Source organism: Styela clava, chromosome 4 (assembly GCF_964204865.1).
Source record: "Styela clava chromosome 4, kaStyClav1.hap1.2, whole genome shotgun sequence".
Classification (NCBI taxonomy): Eukaryota; Metazoa; Chordata; class Ascidiacea; order Stolidobranchia; family Styelidae; genus Styela; species Styela clava.
Genome location: NC_135253.1, coordinates 5312736 through 5334058, shown reverse-complemented (window position 1 = coordinate 5334058; position 21323 = coordinate 5312736). Strand labels below are relative to the sequence as shown.

The following is a 21323-nucleotide window of genomic DNA, read 5'->3' as shown; positions in this document are numbered from 1 at the left end:
AATAAATGTACATTAGACCTGATATTAGAAATCATTGATAGTCCGTCTTATCTTGGAATATAATGATTTAATCGAATTTGATACTTGCTCTGTTGGTGCAGTTTAAAAGTTCATGTATAAAAATAGGCTATTAACTTATATGATGTCTTCCATTCAGACATATTAATTGTGCATTGGCATCTTTTTTTAGTTCACTTAATTTTAATATGTTCTATGTTTGAAATTCTGGAATTGCCAATCTTTCCATTCAAATGTCAAATTTTCATATATGGTAATTCGCAACCAGTGTAAGTTATATTTTTAATGCCGTCATTTATAATTTCATTTCTAGGGAATCCAGTCCATCCGATGCCGTCGAACATGTCTACTGTGTCGAGTACGGCAGGTCTCGACCCGGAAAATCATGTTCACATTCAGTTTCAGTTCGGTCTTCATCGAGAAAACGTAATCGTTTATAAACCTGACCTCTCCATGACTGCACTTATGGAACTAGCATATTCAATAGTAGAAAACCAGGTTAGTTTGCTTCGATTTTGTTGGTATTTGCCAAGCTTAAACCAAGGATAAAGTGAGCCTTGTCGGCTCACTTTATCCTTGGTTTAAACTTGGCCTGGTATTACAAATATAGTTTCGATCCTATTACTACGAAAATTGATCAACCAGACAGGTCTATGATTGATTATATTTGTGATCAATGCTATTTTCTGGTATTCTACAACATGACATGTTCTACTCTATGAACCTTACCTAACTAAGCTTCATTCTATTAGGATTTATCAATTGTCATTATTATGGTCTAGGTATCAATTACTTATTATATCCCAAATGTTATGAGATATACGGTAATCATTGACTTCCAATTTTGTTTGAATTGAATCTACATAAAAGAATCTTATTTTACTTTATGAGCTCCAAACAAGGCTCTACATAAGCAACCATTGAATGGAAGCAACTATTTTACTTTGGCCAGAAGAAGAAGTCTCTTTTGTTTCGCATTCTCTAACCAATTTATTTCAAATTAGAGGGAAGTAGTGGGTCTGGGATTTGAACCCAATGCCATAATAGTTAAGTCTAACGCTTTAACCACTAGGCCACTTTTAATTGTAAAAGTTTTTCCTAGAACAAATTTTTTTGGCTTCCTAAACTCGCCATGTGACCTTGATCTTATTGATAACCATCCAGCGACATAAATAATAAATCGCTTGTCACACAATTCTGTAATTTTGTATTGACTGGTATATGATTGTATATTGTCTGCTGCAACTAATTATTTTGTTGTTTAGAGATGAATTTTTGGCTATGATCGTAAAACTGAATAATATGGTGTTTGTCATACATTCTAAAACATCAATTTTCAATATGGAAAATTAAATAGATGTTTTTATGATGTTTAACAAAGAACAGCGTATTAAACAATATATACTTATAAAGATTGAATTACATTGAAAAGTCGGGATGAACATAAAATTGCAGTTTGAAAATGAAACTGTGAAGTCATTCTCAAGAAGCAAAACTGTTAGTGATTAAGAGCATATAAACCAAACTGCCTGTGATAAATTATAGTTTATTTATTTTGTTATTTCATTTAATTATTAACATGGTGCGTGGTGCCACTATGGTTCACCTTGGTTTTTGACGTTTCATGGTTTTGTATGATCATTTTAGACTTTTTTCCTTCTAATTACTTCATATAATATTTGTTACTTTTTATTTTAGTTTTCACAAGCTCAGGTCTTCTCACAGCTTAATACGAAACTGCATTTGTTTCATCATGATTTATCAGCGGCAAATGTTCTAGTTTTACTTCAATCTGTTGATGCACTTGGAGACAGATCACTAATTGAAATTGTATTATCAGGTTGGTTTTTCCTTATCTCTTAATTTTCTATGTGTTTCCACTCAGAACAAAGCTCTGGACAGGCATAAAATGATATGTATAATGCTTTGTTTAATGACTGAGATTTTTCTGGTTCTTCATAGCTTATTCAACTCATTGCACCCCTAATCAGGTGGTAGGCATAGGGTTTGAACCCAAGATTTTGAACCTGCAATGCCAACATACTTGGGTCCAACGCTTTATCCACCAGACCATCAAGGAATTACAAAATTAGAATCAAGTAAAACATTGTTTTTATTGTAAGAACTGGACATAAAAGCTCTTATTTTATCATGATAGACCAGATAAGACATGCTGAAGTCTTACTATTTATCTGTATTGTGACTGATTTCAATGACTTTTCAGTTCATTATTAAATTATCGTTTAACCAAGAGTGTAGTTTCATGTATAGATATACTAGAAGCATAGATCAAAAATAATTTGAATAGCATTTCATGGTTTGACTATCTGCTGTTATTCAATAAAACCACATATAAAACAGTAGATCATATATAATAGATTTATAATGCTTATTTGAGACGATTAGAATGATGTTGGATGCAGTTTCATACATTTCAATAGTGATCAGATCCTATCAAAAACAAATTTACTTACATCTTTGTGGTATGTCTTTTGTCTTCTGCGTAATAAACAGTTTCATAAAATTGTGTTTGAAGCATTTTAGATGTGTTTTCAATTTTCATTATCTATTATAATTTGTAATTGATAGCTTCTTGAAGGATAATATAAAATCTTAATAATAATTTGATTATCTTTTACTGTCGGATTTTCTCAGTGATATTGTGCATTTGGAAATACGGATGACAAGACGGTGCCAAGTTTAAACACTTTGATTAATGTCCATTTTTGTATTTGGTTGAAGCGCTGGACTTTACTGACATCACAGATTACACAACAAAAAGATTTTGATCATCTCAATCTTTATAGATATTAGTGACTGCTTGGGGCTTTGTTCAGAGCAAAATGCTCAAAAAAGCGTTGTATTTAAAAATAGGGGAAAAGCCCAAAAAGTTTAGCGTTCAAAATTCTTGAATTCGATCTTGCTATTTTGAATATCGCAATTTGATCTATTTTGCGAAACCACGGTAATAGCACCATTCACTCCACAAGTACTAAGACACATTATCTTAGTTTAATTTGTCCGTTGTATTAAAATTTATACATATTTCCGTGTTTGGTCTGGAACTTAGTATATTTTGCATGAAATAGTTTTCAGGAAATGCAGGAAGCAGTACCTAGCCTATATCAACGATACTGAGTCAATCTGTGACTAATTTTTTTTTTACTTTATTTTTTATATGGGATCAATGTCATTAAAACTTGTTCCAGGTATCTGATGATGTTATATGCAGGAAGTAAGCTGGAAACTGGAAAATATAATGCAAAATAATTTTTGTCCTAATTTTTCGGAAATTTTTTTTTATTATTACTGGTTTTTGTATTAGTCATAAATTTTTCACTGAATCACTACTGAAGTTTCTGTATTACATTACTGTCGTTACATATTTTCTATGAAGTTCATAGATTTGCCCTATGGAATAATTGTATTGTGTATATTGTATAATATGGCTATGATACTAATAGGTCCTGCTTCGTAACAAATAGTGTTTCTAATATTCGAAATTGATCAGAGAATTCAACCTTCGATTTTGTTATCAAATCTAACGCTTTAACTGTCACTCCCACAATCATGAGTTTTTTTGTTCAAAGATACTTATATTTGGAATTTTTTCAACAGCTGATTTTGATGGCAATGAACTTCAGCAGATCAGACCTCATGACTTATCAGTTCATTCATACAAGTCGCCAACATTTTGTGATTATTGCGCCGAATTGTTATGGGGAATCGTTAGACAGGGAATAAAATGTAAAGGTAGGTTGTTTCAGTATACTGAAAGTAGGATTCCGTTATTTCAAACAAAAGTTTTTGTTACTCTTCTACGTACAATCTAAAGAATTTGCATATATCCAGTCCTAAAATAAATTCCTGTTTATACCGTAAATATGATAATATTATTCCCCTATTATCAAAAGATTATTATCATTACATCATGCTCAGAATTTGAGTGCTCTAACCCAAAAAGGCAAAATTGAAAAAGCTGTTTTGAAAAAAATGATGAAAACAAATGTTTTGGATTTTATACTATCTGTGACTTTACATTGGAATATACCTAAACTATGATAAGATAGAAGCCCAAAGAGCATTTATTTCTTTGTAATATATTCGGATCAAATTTTTTTTGAAATTTTAAAGGTGGTCATTTTCTTCTTAAAAAGTCTTGTTTACTTATATACCATATTGGCTACTTAACATTTGGTATCAAATTCTTACCTTCATGTTTTGCACTCAGGATGTGGTCAAAATTATCACAAGAGATGTGCTTACAAAATCCCAAACAATTGTACTCTCGATCGGAAACGCCAAAGAAAACATTCAATTGCTCCTCAGATGTCACACAATCAAAATGGACAAATGGATGACACTATTAGCGTAAGTAAAGCTTATTTGTTTTGTCAGACTAAGAACTAGGACGTAGTTTCAAATTAGAAGTAAGTAGACTTGTATATATGTATATTAAATTAGTTGGTATTATGTAATTCGAATATGTAATGATTTTAAGTAGGCCATAGCATAGGGAAATCCTTGTATGCCAAAATTGTTTTATACTGCAGTTTGTCTATAATTGGCACCATTCAATTTGCTGTATTTCTTCAATTTTTGATTTATTCCCAATTTTACTATTGGTGGTGTCATGATCTCAGCCATGATCAGTACAATGAACTTGGATAACCTAGTCTATTTTTGGATTGGTGCTGCATGCATGCATACATGCAATGTTTAATTTCGGAAAAGTTTCATGAAAATCTTGTTTTGGAAAAGGTTAATTCATAAAAGTAAGCTAATTCATAAATTTTGAAATATCAAAATTCAATGATTGTAATTAATTAATTAAGCTTCTAAACAATTTTCTCAAATTTGCTTGTTGAATGCATCATTGAATAGAATGTGCTTATTAAGAGATAAATAACATACATACACTTGTCACCACTGATTTGTCTGTTTAAAAAAATAATGTATTGATAATTAAATTTATTCTCAATCGACCACTAGTATATATGACAAATTGAAAATGACACCTACCGGTATATTTTTGGTTTAGAATTTATGTGACAATAACAGCGAAAATCAAAATATATTATGTCTATCTTCATGAATAAAAAATTGTAAAGATACAGAAACAGATATTCTCCTTTTTATAGTTTATAGTATATTCAGCTGCGTGTTTGTATACATATTTCTTAAACATGTTCTATGTATTACATATCAAAATTTATACACAGTTGTACTGACTATGACCTTATTGAGTCACAGATGCCCTCTTGTATACATAGGGTAGCCCCTGACGTGTTTTAATATCATCTGGTTAAAATGACATGTAAGTTTCATATGCCTTGCATTTTGAGTTTTGTGTATATTCGATACTGCAGAACAAATGCTCAACTCACCATCAGATAGTGTAATATGGGAATACTGCTAAATAAAAAGTCACGTAGGCTATTGGTTGCTATGGACAGTTTATAGTGAAATAATAGAGTTAGGGTTGGAAAGAGATGGATCTGTGCTTCTTTGTTGGGGACTCTCGTAGTGTGTGTACCAGGTTAGGGTTAGGCCATAATTTTATTTCAATTTTCCATATTTTGGTTCTATAATGAGTTCGGGGACTGTCTGTGTTAGCCAAGTGATTAGTGAATATATGCCCATAGGTTTCAGATTTCAGTCCCTTTACACAACTTGATGTAAAGTAGTCGAACAAAATTAGTTACCGCAATATTGGTACACACACTTCTGAAGCGCCCTTTGATGTACCAGACAGAGCTCTATATTTCAGCTTTTTAATGTTACATTTTTACGAGAAAAGAATCATGATATGTGCTGCATAAAATTCACAGGAAAAAGAGTAATTTTATTTTTCTACTGTCTAAAAAACAATTTGCTGTTATTATTTTACAGTTCATATTATTTTTTTTCTATATCTGAAGTGTCCTATGGTATATCTGAATTATAAATGCTCATGATTGACTTTTGTACTATAATGTTTGTCCTAATATTATTGATGCTTCAATTCCATGCATCAGAAACAAATATCTAGCTAACGATTCCCATACCTGTCATGGACTGTTGATTGAACGAGATGTTGTGTTTCGGAATATGATTAAGCCATCTAGGTCGTCTCATTCGCTTTTTTTTCATCTAGGGTTAATATGAAAATTCTATCCTATTTGTTATATTCTAAATACGGTACATCTATTCAACATCAAAACTGTGTTGTGGAATAAATAGTATCACAATAAATCATATTTAGTATTTGAAAAGGTCAAATCCAACAAAAGTAACCATTCTGATTTTCAAAATACTGGCATCCTCGATATAAAATTACAAATTATATTTCATACTCCTGAAGTATGTGAACCAAGATGGCGGACACCAGAATGTAGTATGTGTACCAGGTTAGGGGGAGGCGATAATTTCAGGTCTAAATACTACATGGGGTCACTTGGCTAGTCCTCGAACTCGTAATAGAACTAAAATAAGGAAAATTGGAAGAAAATTATGGCCTAAATCTAACCTGGTACACATACTACGTTCTGGTGTCCGCCATTTTGATTCACATACTTCGTGAGTACCTGTTTTTTATATTTTTTCAACTTTTTTATTGATATTTCAGATTGGCAGTTCTGCTTCCTTGCTTTCCAACTCATCGGCTTCTAGACCCAACTCCAAATATATCGGCCGTCCATTTGAGAAGGACATAAAATTGATGTCGAAGATTAAAGTACCACACACATTCCAAATACATTCCTATACAAGACCAACAGTATGCCAGCAATGTAAAAAACTGCTTCGAGGTCTGGTTAAACAAGGATTGAGATGTAAAGGTGAAGATTAAATTTTTTATACGACGTATTTACAGGTCATTTTCTCGGAACAAGGCTCTGCACAAAAAGTTAGCCCCTTAGTTTGGCAACTTTTTTTTTTTTTGAGTTTTAAACTCGGCTTATATGCAAGGATGTTTGGCACTTTCATTTTGAAATTTGTTATTTAGAGTGTTTAATCTCCGATATGCGCAAGAAATAAAATAAACTTATCAAGTGGAGAAATGGAAAAACCTATCAGAAAAACAATCTAAAACTTTTTTGCAATACTAAATTAATTTTCTATAAATTTACAATGAATTGTCTGTTGAACATGACCAAATTGGAAAAACCTGTCAGAAAAACAATCTAAAACTTTTTTGCAATACTAAATTAATTTTCTATAAATTTACAATGAATTGTCTGTTGAACATGACCAAATTGGAAAAACCTGTCAGAAAAACAATCTAAAACTTTTTTGCAACACTAAATTAATTTTCTATAAATTTACAATGAATTGTCTGTTGACCATGACCAAATTTAGAATATCATATTTGATATTCCAGATTTGAAAATATTATTTCAGAATTCATTAGTATAATAACTTACTGGTATTTGGTTTTTTGACCAAACTATTTGTATCCAGGCATAACAACCATACTAGTTATTAGATGTTTTCATATAACAAAACCAAAATTACATCAACGTAGCTTGAGCAATTGCATACCTAGATTTTACTGCTGCATATTATAAATATAATAACTGAAATAATCTTCGGGAGGAATTCTTCAGTAAAAGGTATTTGTTTAATGACCTTAATAAAACTGAATTAGATTACTTGATACTGTTTTCATATAAGGGAGATAAATTTACCCTTCGCTATAAATTCAACCATTTTTGGAGTATGTTTTGCAAGCTAGAAATTCAGACTTTTTAAGCTTCTACACCCACATTACTACTTTAATTTTTAAATTTTTATTTTTTTCAAATTTGCCAAGGGGTGAACTAGAGAATAAATGTTAAGAATTAAATAACTCATTAAATGAAGTTGAATTGTAAGTTGTAATACTAATAGGTAAAAAGCAATGCAATGGAAATAATATTCGCAAAAATGGCATTCCAGTATTGATATTCGATCTTTCAATCATTTTGGTTTAATTCTAATTCAACAATATACAGTATAGGTATATCTTTATCCGCAGCTTAGAAAGTTTATTGTTTTTCATAAATAACTGCAATGAAAGCTTCATTGCACATTTCATTATGTGACATCATGAGTTGCAGCTTGAATTTGAAACCTCTTTAGAATAAGAGGGATACACCACATAAGAATAGTACAATATTTTGAAATAAAGATTTGTTGATGATATTATGGATGAATACAAGTATACAAGATATGGGCAATTCAGAATAATTTAAAATATTCTAGAATAGTTGAATCAGCACACCGAATCCTATCGAACTCTTATTTATTTATAGTAATCTTAGATCTAGTAATTTTATTTCTTTTCTCTGGTATGTACATTGGACCTAAATTCTTACTCAATTATAATATTCGGGGCCGAGTTAATACAGTATCATGTAACCAAGTATGATTTTTGTAGAGAAGCCTTGTACCACATTGGTTTAATAAAATCTTTATAAAGTGAATTTTTATATTTGTACTTGAATAAATAACATTCAATATGATTTCACATGGATCAGATATATGTCTCTATGGCTATATAGCGAAAATATTTGACAGTATTTTTTTACTTATACGATTTCTAATTATTCCTCAGTGTGTTGTAACTAAATGCTAAAATTCTAGATCTCCATCATTTATGGTCAAGCAATAGTCTATTCATATTTGACTGAACTTCACAACTGTCTTTTATGATAACTTACTCTAAGATTACAACCATTAATATTTAATGAACTCAAATACATTTATGTGACATTGTCACATTGTTAGGTGCTTATTATTATTCCAGTGGATAATCGTATACTTTACACGCAAGACCTTGTCATGTCAATTATCCAGATCGCTTGAACTGGTATATTAAAAAAAATTAGCATTATATAGTAAATGATTTGGTATTTTTGTAAACTATGTCAATTAGTACAGTTTTTTTAATAACTTTTAACTGGAATTTTGCTGTTATTGTGGTGGCCGTATTAACCACTAAGTTGATTGTGTTAGTATATTTGAGCATTGCTCTTATATGTTTATTGCTAAATTATAGGGATTTTGCAATTTTGAACTGTGCTGTAATTAATCGCTGGTTGTATTTTGATTTTAACAGCGAAATTAAATTTTAAAATGTTTAATGTGCTATGATTTTGAACAGATAATATCTAGTATCCACTTTTTAAAAATCAGTTCTCTTAACTCGAATTAATGAAAAGGAAATTGAAAGGGTTCTGTTGATTTTATCTTTTCAACCAGATATTCTCGAGGGATATTTAAAAGGATTTTTGGCTTTACTGGGGAAATAAACCCAAATATCTAGAACTAGTTTTAAATGAAAAATTTAGAAGTTTGTTGCTGATTTGGCATCCCAAAGAGGGAATTTGCTAGTTGATTTAAAAAAAATTAATTATTCTGAAAAATTTACTTCGGACATGTTTTATCTTTAATTTACCTTTGAAAACAAAATGTTTTTATCCTATCCAGCTTGGCTCGCAGTGTATTTTGACTAGCTCAAATAATGAAGGTGTTCTTGGTTTGTCCTTATAAATTATTCATAAAATGGTTGTCAGGGAAGACACCTTAATTGACAAAAGATCCCATAAAATGATTAGAAATTAAATCAGGGCTAATGGTGATAATATCTCTTGTTGAGATAAGCTTGAATTAATGTAATGTAGTTTATAAACTTTAATCTGATCAAATTAGCATGAAAATTTAATGACAATATTTACGAGGTTTTGGACCAGAAAAGGCCCTGAATATTTGAAATCTATGAATCCCTGTAATTCAGGAGATGAGCCATGGAGCCGTAGTTTGATGTCGGAGTCAAGCTTGCAATAATAGATGGAGCCGGAGAAACCAGAAATTTTATTGACTCCAGCTCCTAATCGTCTAGTTATTTTTTCACATTCCTAGTTTTCTAATACTTCATTCGAGAAATGAAATTCAGCCTATAATTTTTTTTAAATTCAAAATTTGATATTTATGACTTCTAGGTTAAATTTATATATTTCATGTTCCACTTGAAATTTGAAAGCCTTGTATCATAGTTTTAAGTCCTGATCCTGTGAAACCGCATTTGGGCTGATGTTCCATGGTAATGGGCCTACAAAAATACCTCTATGGCTATGAAGCCAGAAGTGGAGCCCAGATATGAGGTTCACAAAATAAAGCTTTGAAGCGGGATCATTTATGTTTCACAATTTCTGTTAATAAAGATTTTAATAGGCAGTCGTGATATGGACCAGAATCCCTCTAGCTCATTTATGAAACATAATATCAATGTGAGGTAGTTCATCTACTACCGGTAATCTTTTACTCATATTGGTGATTAGGCATTGGGCTTATTATGTATAGATCGATGCAGCCGTTAAAAGTAATTATAATGACCTGTATCATAGAAATATTATATACCAATGCCGAAATATGAGAGGACCAATGTGCATTTTTGCTATTCATTATCAATAATAATACATCCTTCTATTACATTAATATTCATTATGGTTAGTCTTAAATTCTTAATCCTTTTCACTGCCATATTTTTTTTATTTGAAAGAGTTGGGTACATCCTTATAGGTATTATAATTTCAATCCTATTTTTGAAATGAATCTTTCGTCATGGCTTTTCGCATATTGTCATGGTAGAACCAGATTTTCTTATGTAACATTTTAAGGTTTTGAGAAAATTGCATTCTTGTAATTTTCAGATCTGTACAGCCAAACCTAATAATGGAATTAAATGCATTACCCAAAATCGAAACAAAAACAGATACTGCCTTGAAAACCAGACAAAAATCCCCTTGGTTCATATTGACAAAAGATCAAAAAAGTCAATTTCTGAATAAAAGAAACATAATCTACTTTGGTTTACAGCAGTGATTATAGACAATGTTAGAAGTTTTTTTAAATCTTGTCACTTTCCTAGATTGCAAGTTCAATTGTCATAAAAAGTGCATGAGATTGGTGCCTGATGATTGCCCAGGCGAAGATGAAAACCAGAGCAGACGTGAGTTGCCATTGTTTGTTTTGTATTTTGTCTATGAAGTAATGTCTTCTGATATGATTAGCAGTTATAGTTAATATGCTATTTTTTTATTAATGAATACATTTATAAATGTTTGTGTATTGATTTGGGTTTATGTAGTGGCTTCTTTCTAATTATAATTTTTTTTTTCAATGGGGTATATTTTCACCATTTAAAATATGTTATAAATGCGAAAGATAAATATTTTAAATGTAAGGTGTAATGTTTGAAAGCATTGGTCTAACAGTCGCAATTCGGCATTTTGCGCAATGGTGCCATAACATTGACAACCTATCCCACTTATTTAAATATGGTTCTGCCGAGCTATTACTTGTCGTTGTTTCAGAGGGAAAAAATGGAAACCGGATTTAGAAACTGTCATGTATGGCAAAAAATGTGGCACTGTCGAGACTCGGTGTGCTTGTTTTTGCTGGGTTTCATTTTATTATTCTAGAATGTCCGAAAACAGCAGAAACTAGACAATATAACTGTGATATATTTAATTCCGCAATTCATACTGGAGTGGTTTCACATAATAATATAATGAAAACCATATAAACAATCAATGTTGATATACATAGAATTTGTGTCGTTATAGATTTAGTGTGGGAATGCTTCAAAATGTCAATGTTTTTATTTTAACTGAAATGTGGTGATTGTAAATGCTAAAACATAGATTTTGCATGCAGCATTCAATAATATAGTTCATAAATTCTAGTGTTTTCAACACTAGCACATATTTTGTCTTCTCCAATATTCCAATTCAGGCACTAAACCTGCATTTTTTACTCCTATTCAGCTTCTGACACTGAATTGGATAGTCAAGAACAGGGAAGCGATGATAGCGGGGAAGGAGAAGGAATGCAGATTGATGACAATATCTGCTCTATTGAAGAGGAACCTGGTTGTGGGTCTTCGGTAAGAATAAAAAAAAAATTGTTTTTTGAGAAAAAAATTCGTAAAGCAAGCCAAAGAATTGAAAATCTGTTATTCAATAAAAATATTTTGCAACATTGTGGTGATTTTATGGATCATTATCTGATCAAGTGGTTATATTTAAATTTTGTTATATACCTGATTATATAGGCTACCTATATTTAAAAATAAATTCAAAACATTTTTTTGTGTGTTGAATTTATTTTCTATGTTTTTAGGGCATTGAGAACCGAGAAATGGAAATCACACCTGTTGCTGAAGAGTAAGAATGATTTTTTTTTATCGAAAAAAAACAACATTTGAAATAAGATAAATTAGTCAGGAAGATTCCTGCATCCTCTTTCAACCTGATTTGATGATAATCTTCATTTTTATGTTTAATTAAGAAAATAATTGATCAGTCAAATTGCTTGAAAAGATGACCTAATAATTTAGTTGGTTAGATACAAATTTGAACTTTATTATCACCATTGAAATTTGAAATTCTGACTCCCGACGCCAGGGAGTTGCTCCAACTCTATGTCTATATCACCATATCCCTGCGTTCTAACAACTCATTCTGCAATGAAATTAATATCCATCAATTTATTTCAGTTTATAATTAATTATATTCATTATTTTTAACAAAAAAGGCAACAAAATTCAGAAATTTTCGTCTGCATTTTTTATGAAAACGGTATTTTCAATCTTTTTGGTTTCAAAAAATTATGTTTTGGACATCCCTTTGTATGTGTAAACGATGTAAAAGGTGTAATTTGTCTATCAATATGAAACCATACTTACATGCAGAAATTCTTCAATAAAAACATTCTGTCATACCATAATAATGACTATTATGGTCAACACTAAGCGTGTTGATTTAGCAGTAGGACATGTTGATAAACTATGACACAATTGCCAAACAGGACATATTTCAATTAAATTTATTGATATGATTAGGGGTAACCCTGTTCATATATACCCATCACAAAACATGATTCCAGAATGGGGTGTGATGTTTACATGCCACATGCGTTTACCACGCTGTATAAACTAATATGTCTGGATTTGATATGATATGATAATATTCAGTGGTGGCTATATCATTTAGCTAGATTTTATTATATGAATTATATGCTGTTATAGATTAAATAAAATGAAAAAAATTGAAAATGTTTGATATTTGAAAATTGGCAATTTTTTTAGAATACAATTTACAGTTTTCCATTTTTAAATTTGTGACTGAATCATATTTAAACTGCGTTTTTTCAGAAATAATCATATTAAAATATTGTAACTTGTAGAATTCTACACACAAGAATATCTAGAATTTAAATATGCAAACCTATGGTAGTTTTCGTTATTTATTCTTTTCCAAATTACAGTACCGTACCTAACATTCCTCTCATGAGAGTTGTACAATCAGTGAAGCACACAAAGAAGCGTTCCAGTACGGTACTAAAGGAAGGGTGGCTCGTTCATTTTACAGACAAAGACGCAATGGTATGTTGATTTGTGTCAAATAAGCTGAATTTTTTCTCTCTAAATTTACTCAAAATTAGTTATTTAAATCTATTTAATGTCATATTGTTATGGTGAATAGGTGATTTTCATTTCTAAATTGGTTCCATGTGTCATATGTCTGACTGAATCTCAAATATATCTGAAATTGTACTTGAAGGAATTTAAATACGATTACAATTCTTTAGTGTGATCAATTTTTCTTCAAAAAACATAATTTGCTTATACTAATACTAAATATTAGGACCATTGACATCTTGGATGCAATTATTCGTCATTTGTCTAAATTGTTGTTAATGTTAAATAAATTATTTGCCTTTCTCTTTATCTTCTGTATCAATCATTTTTTTTTAATTTTCAGTAGTTTGAAAATGAAAGTGTCTTCTGGAGGTCATTTACAAAGATGATTTGCTACATTAGTCTTAGGAATAAAGTTTTATTCATTTTTTCTATTTATTTGATTGATCAGGATATGATTTTCATATTTATGTCATATTTCTCGGGAAAAGAAAGAGATAAAATGGCTTGATCTTATCGACACCTCAAAACCAAACAGTGCTAAGTCCACTTTTCCAAAAAATGACATTTTTCAATTGCTGATTTTCCTGGACTTAGCTCTACATTTTGGTCTATTTGCCTTATCTCTAGGTGCTCTAGATCTCAAGACAGCTATGGACATAAACCTGCTTTTTTTAGGGCATTTGAGAACTAAACAGAGCTGTGTCTACTGTAGTGGACTTAGCTCTGGATAACTGCATTGTAAGTTGGGGCTAAGTCCGTTTTTTGGACATAGCTCCTCTCAAAAAATATAATACAAAGCGCTAAGTCCATACCAGCCTCTATAATAACATAATAAAGGGGCCCTAAGTCCAATAAAATTGTTTCTGGTCCAGAAAATTGAGAGCCAGAAAGGGTTAAGTCCACCCCCCCCCCCCCCCCAAAAAAAATTTGGGCGGAGCACAAATTTTTTAATATCTAAATATGGCCTTCATTGTAACTTTGGTGGACGATAAAAACTAGACATCCTCGATGTAAGGTATTAGAGAAATAAAAAAACAAAACAATAAAAAAACGTTTTTTGCGTTTTTTTCAAAACTAGAAAAATGGACTTAGCCCAATTTGGATTTCATGCGTCGTTATGGCCACAGCCTCTCGTTTGGTTATCAGTCCACGTCCTATATGAGAATAGTTTGCCAGTTATTTGTTTCAGATGCATAGACTTGATGGTGGAGGAAGTCGTAATCAGCTAGATCCACATTATGACGGAGAGGACTTCATAATGATGTCCTCCCGCGCATAATTATTTCCATGGAACCATGAATTAACGCAGGATATTTAGAGGTCCAATAGCAAACACTGGTGCCAACAGCCAAACCAGCTGGTATTGATGACAATTTTACATTCAGTTTTGAAGTCAAATAATAATTTTATTTATGGTAACATTTGTATCATTTCAATGTTGTCATCAATTTATTTTTAATAACAAAAAATTAAATAAATTTTCATATTTGTGCACAGAGGAAAAGACATTACTGGAGAGTGGATACAAAATCGATAATGCTGTATCAGGAAGAAACAGGATCCAAATTTTATAAGGTTCGTTGTCTCGTTTGGTTTATTTATGGATTTATCCTTTTTTATATTAGAAATTTACCTATTTATAGAAATAAATTTGCTATGCCTCATGATTTTAGAGTAGCATGTTAGCTACCACGCTAATGCTCCTCTTCTTGTTACCAAAGAGTTGGTGGATCCTTATGAAAGGATCGAGTACGATGATACTGTATTAAGAATCAAAACGCCCATTATTATAAAGTGACTTATTATATTGCATTGTGGGTCAGACGAGACGTTACAGAAAAAAAATTTCGAACCACTGTTATTCATAATTTTGTTACAAAAATTGAATATCATTTTTTTCTGAATATTTGTGGTTGTGAAGTATAATTTTAGAAAATTATATGAATCAGTTGATCTTGTAATTCAAATAGATTAATATTTCAATGCAGTGATTTTAATTGGAGTTGGCATGATTGGTTCCATAGGGCAATCGTAATTGTTCTGAGTCTGATCTTGGCCTTCAAATATCCCTTCCAAACTGTTCATAACTTTTTGGGTCAAGCATTGTTAGGATTGATACTGAAAATATTAGTATAGTCTCTGTATCTTATATTAGTAGGTGTTCGGTACGTTTTTTCATTTGTTGCTTTTCATGACGAATTGGTATATTTTCTCGAAAAAATAAAAAATAAAGAAGTCTCCTCAAAAAATCCATGGAGCACTGTAGCAATGTTCGAGATTGCCCTTGAAGTTACATATTTGGAAAAAACTAACACATTGTTCATAAATGCTAACAGAATACTGTTTAATTTTATTTTTACTTATTGTTTACCACAGGAAATACCTCTATCAGAAGTTCTGACCATAGTACCAGCCAGTAATTTAGAACCTGGATTTCCACCGTACCAACTGAAACTTGTAACTTCTGGATTACAACTGTTTGTCAGAGATGATACGATCAATGAAAATGTGTCTGAGTATGATTCTTAATTTTTTTAAAGCTCCGAACGTTCATACATTTTTCTCTTTCAAATATTTTTAAAAAATCACTCGCGACTTATCATTTGGGAACTGCTGTGATTGAACCTGATCTGCTTTTAATCTGGTCCATCACCCACAAAAGTTGTCCACATAACTGTCATCATTGAGTACTCATCAATATTCTCCAACATTACTCACTGGTAGCGAATTTTTTCTGTCTCTCGATTATTGGGTTCTAATCAGAGATGTATACAATTGCAATATAACCAATTTCTTCTTATCATAGGGTCGAGAAAAACATCACACAGTGGTTTAATGTCATCAAACAAGCTCTGATGCCCGTAGCAGCAAGTAGAGCAGAAGCTATAGTGGAAAATCAAAATGTGGCATCATTGAAACGAAGTGAGTTTACTTGCTAGTTTTATCACTGTTATTTTCATACCCAGATTCCTGTAATATGTATGCTAGTGAGGCTTGGCGGTGGCACCAACATGCTAAGCGTGGGTTCGCAGGTTCGAATCCCATGCTGGAATAAATATGTGCAAGAAGATTGCTGAACTCCTCGCCGCTGTAGAGTGGTTCATGTAAACGCTGATCCATTACTTCTTGTTCCACCATCAAGACCGTGTTTCTGAAAACAAATACCTGGCCTAACTAATCCCATTCCCAACATGGACTGGTCACCGAACAGGAGGCCGTGGTTCGCCATATGATTAATCCGTCTAATCGTCTTTCCTCGTTCCGGGATAAATATGTAAATCCAGTTTTCTTGCTAAGAGTCTGTTATTCGTGGCCGTGATTATATTATTGATGAGAATGAGATTTTCTATAAGTACTTAGATGGATGGATATGTACAATGCATGTGAGAGATTATATGACAGTTTTCCTTGTGCTATTTCCAATTTTTTTTCTTCTTTTCTCTTTGTAGAAGCTTCTGTGATGGTTTCATTCTCCAAAGAGACGCCGGAAGATGAAAATGTGAAAGACATCAGTCAGGTATAAAATTAAATTCTTATTGCTTTAGTCGTGTTTTGATTTTCAGTGTTGTAGTCTACGATAGATACAGACCTAAATTATCGTCAGTGGTAAGCATATTGATTTATTGTCCGTTGTGGGATTTTGACCTGACATGTGTAACCTGTGATGCCAACAGGTAAGTCTAGCCCTTTAACCGCCTGACCATCATGCTTCGTTTGTATATTGACTTTAATTAAAGTTTATTATTTTCTAACTTGTGTTTTTTCAGATTTATCAGATATTTCCAGATGAAATACTTGGATCTGGACAATTTGGAATTGTTTATGGAGGTAAACACAGAAAGCAAGGATTTGATGTTGCGATCAAGGTCGTCGACAAACTTCGTTTTCCTCATAAAGAAGAAAGTCAATTGCGACATGAAGTACAAATTCTCGAGGTTAGTAAAAAGACTAAATTTCATAGAAAAATGATAAATTTTGTCTGAATTTCAAAAATTTTCAGTTTAGTTTCGGGTGAATTCTTTTAGCAATCCTAAGTTCAGCCTACCCTATCTAGGTGTCGTTCTGCTATATAAAAATAATTTTGATTTTCCTATACAGATCTCAATTACAAATTCTCAATTCTTATATATTTAGTTTTTGGATCAGCCAGGAATAGTAAAACTTTACAACATGTTTGAAACTCCTGAACAAGTGTTTGTTGTCATGGAAAAATTGCGAGGAGATATGTTGGAAATGATTTTATCGAGCGAGAATGGAAGATTACCAGAACGAATTACAAAATTCTTGATATCACAAGTAAGAAGATTTTTTATACAACCTATTTTATATTTCATACACTCTGAACAAAGCTCTGCCACAGCAGCCGCTAAGTTACAATGAGATCTTTTTTTATAGGGACTGGAATTTTTCGGTTTGGCATAGTACAAGACTCCCCGAACTTTGGCCCTGTGACCCCTTCCAATATATTAAAATTTTTCGCAACAACTGGTAATTCGGCTATGCTTAATACTGTTATGCAAGCGCGCCGCTTCACGGGTCTTGCGATCAAACTTGACATTGTTTTGTTTTTCGCTTCTCTGATTCTATACTCTCTTGAAATGAGATTTATGTTTTGAAATCGTTTTGATGATTGTGTTTCGAATCAGAAGTCTAATAAAGGTACGAAAGATACAATTTGTATGAAATTGGGGCACTCTTTGCAACCCCTAAAATTGGTTGCACGACCTCCAGTTTGGGAAGCCCAGGCATAGTACACAAAATTTGCTACACGCCGGCGTGAAGTTGTGAGCATAAGATTTAAGACCAAGGTATTCATCGCAGATGCAATGCATACACAGTTACAAACATGCCACATACCGGTAGTTAAAATTACAGCCAACTCTAAACACCAGGACAACATCCACAACTAGAATGGATTGCATATTTCGTACATACTATATCTTATATCACCCATGAAGATTTCAGAATGCAAACCGTGGTTATGATTCATCACTGTATATATGTACTTTTCTTAGATTCTCGTTGCACTCCGTTATCTTCACATGAAGAATATTGTTCACTGCGATTTGAAACCAGAGAATGTACTTCTCTCTAGTAATGATCCATTCCCACAGGTATGGTACTATAGTTTTATGTTGCCAGTTGTGTTGTTTCACTCGGATAATTAGTCTGAACTTCAGGCTCTCTAAACTTCATATCAGTTGTCTACTAATAATAATGTACTATAATGTACTGTTTTTTCATGACGTTTATTCATGAATTTTTCCCTGAACAAGGCCCTACACAAACAGCCATTGGTATCCAACGGTATGTATGGGACTGCTATTATTTGGAAGGACCAGAATCTTACCTTGTTCGATATACCTGCCTAATTTATTACACCCTAGGCTAGGTGAGGCCTGAGGGTAATCAGATTTAAACTCAAAATCTGAAAGGAAATTTGGCATTATTTGAGGCATATTACATTGCGGAAACTTCTAATTCGAATAATTGTTGTTTAACACAGGTTAAGCTATGTGACTTTGGATTTGCTCGCATCATTGGTGAAAAATCATTCCGAAGATCTGTTGTTGGTACACCAGCATATCTCGCACCTGAAGTACTAAGAAAGCAGGTACATTTGCTCACTCTTTTCTTTCAATGAGTCATATTATTATCAACGCCATACTCTATGCCCCTGCTCTTCAATAATAAAAAACTGTCAGTTTTAGCGAGTTCCCATCAGTTATTTTGTGTACCAGTTTATTCATAAAATACCAACAAAGAAAGTGGAAGAATAAGTGCATTAAGGTGAAAGAATTAAATAAATTGAAGTCAATTCACTTTGAAATACCGGTAATGCACTTATCGGGAATTCTAACGCAGCGAAAAGACCATACAAAACAAGATGTATTTTCACCCAAGTGCCTTTTTAAACATACTGTCGGATTAGGATTTCATGCTTGTTGGGAAAGATCTTAGTGTTGACAAGGGCCACTCTAAAAGGCTTGTTAACCCTTCTATAATGCTTATGGATACTGATACATAGGCAGAGAGAAAGAAGTAATTGTTAGCAACATGCTACTCTAATTGACCATCTTTTATAAGATTTCTATTTTGTATTTTTCATTTCAGAGTTATAATCGATCACTTGATATGTGGTCAGTCGGCGTCATCATTTATGTCAGTTTATCTGGCACTTTTCCCTTCAATGAAGATGAAGACATCAATCAGCAAATACAAAATGCAGCATTTATGTATCCACCAATGCCATGGCGGGAAATATCGAGAGATGGTGAGAGATTTTAAGAATGATAAAGTGCAGGGTGGTCATATTGAACATATTCTAGAGCAGTGGTTCCCAAACTTTTTAGAGTAGGGACCCACTATTTATTACCACAGCTTATGGCGACCCATTAAACTTTTTATCACATAACACAAATCACAGCAATGGCTAATCATCTCAAAACTACAGTGTTTCCTCGAAAATAATACCTGGCCTGAAAATAAGACCTAATTTAAATTTTAAAAATGATTTTATTTGAACCCTACCCTTAAAATGAATTTAAAATGTTTGGGAGAGGAAAGGTTTAATGACCTGAGGTAAGGTGAAGATCACACCCCTATTCAAGATTGTGTGATGTCACAATCACAATTATGATATTTGTCACTTGATTTTTGTATAGGAAATTCAAATAAAAACAATGGATGTCGGTTTTTATATAATGTTTATTGAAAAATCTCATGATTTTCTACAATGTAATTTTATTTTTGATAAATGAACACGAAAGACCTCTTCCAAAAAAAAAAACATAGTGTTATTCTTCAAAAGAAAATAAATCTAAATCCTGTCTAAATTTCGGGGAAACTCGGTAAGAAGTGCTGTACGGTGTACAAAACTGCTATGCGTAAAAAGCCACATGGTCATTCTTCGGGTCGCAAATTTTTGTTCCTTTGAGAAGATCGTAAAAGGAAACTTTCACAGATTAGAATTTAAATTCAATTTAATTTCTTTTGTTTTTTTGAAGATTTACGTATTCGAGTTTCCACCGATCCTAATAACCAGTATAATTAATCACAGCTTTCTACATCTTTTCACGACCCACCAGTGGGTCGCGACCCATAGTTTGGGAACCGCTGTTCTAGAGAGAACATAACTTTTGTGTGAAGTGTCCCAAACTTTTGGGTACAATCATAAACAAAATTTCAAGTGGTAAATAATTTTTCAACATTTTCATAAAGGTAATTATGAAATTCTATCCCCAAATTTTTTCCACAAATACACTGATTGCCTGATTCTTGCAAAATCTTAGACAGCGTGTGGCTCTCTGTTCAGATTTTTTTTTGTATTTACAGCTATTGAACTTATCATGGATCTATTGCAAGTTAAATCCAGAAAGCGCTTGAGTGTGGATAAAGCAAGTAATCACTCTTGGCTGCAGGTAGGAACAGATTCTCAAAATAACTTTTGAATTGCAAATGTTTAGACTTGTTATTGAATATGAAGTGTGCATATAAATTGTGTGCGGTTTTATTTGATCCATGGGAACATTTTTTATAACAGTTGGGAACACTTTACTCTGTCTTTCTGTCCCGATCTTGTCAGCAAACTCTTTTCCCAGCTTATGACTTTTTTGCTCTGAAGCTCTGTATTTATTTGGAAGAACCGGAATCTTACCTGTTCGTCATTTGCCTTCCTGATTTATTATACTCTTTGAGGTTGGGGACATGGGATTTGGACCTGAGATGTATAATCTGCAATGCCAACAAAGTTATGTCCATGCTTTTGCCGCTACGCCATTGGGCTAGATTTGTGCATTGTTCTCTTGTTTTAGTATACAAAGATTTCAAGTTATATTATGAATGCTTGCTTAATCCA

The 21323-nt window shown here is 32.3% G+C and overlaps 1 protein-coding gene across 1 annotated transcript in view; it reads left to right on the top strand.

Annotated features, from left to right (window-relative positions):
- LOC120327114 (serine/threonine-protein kinase D1-like) overlaps positions 1 to 21323 on the top strand; it is a 28958-nt gene that overhangs the window by 4850 nt on the left and 2785 nt on the right. The window contains exons 3-21 of the mRNA XM_039393512.2: positions 332 to 516; positions 1717 to 1858; positions 3637 to 3771; positions 4250 to 4389; positions 6626 to 6836; positions 10910 to 10990; positions 11808 to 11926; positions 12163 to 12206; positions 13309 to 13426; positions 14963 to 15040; positions 15842 to 15981; positions 16272 to 16387; positions 16915 to 16982; positions 17233 to 17400; positions 17600 to 17761; positions 18481 to 18579; positions 18972 to 19079; positions 19580 to 19739; positions 20801 to 20886. Of these exons, the coding sequence (XP_039249446.1) occupies positions 332 to 516; positions 1717 to 1858; positions 3637 to 3771; positions 4250 to 4389; positions 6626 to 6836; positions 10910 to 10990; positions 11808 to 11926; positions 12163 to 12206; positions 13309 to 13426; positions 14963 to 15040; positions 15842 to 15981; positions 16272 to 16387; positions 16915 to 16982; positions 17233 to 17400; positions 17600 to 17761; positions 18481 to 18579; positions 18972 to 19079; positions 19580 to 19739; positions 20801 to 20886 (2360 nt within the window). The remainder of the gene's footprint in view (positions 1 to 331; positions 517 to 1716; positions 1859 to 3636; positions 3772 to 4249; positions 4390 to 6625; positions 6837 to 10909; positions 10991 to 11807; positions 11927 to 12162; positions 12207 to 13308; positions 13427 to 14962; positions 15041 to 15841; positions 15982 to 16271; positions 16388 to 16914; positions 16983 to 17232; positions 17401 to 17599; positions 17762 to 18480; positions 18580 to 18971; positions 19080 to 19579; positions 19740 to 20800; positions 20887 to 21323) is intronic.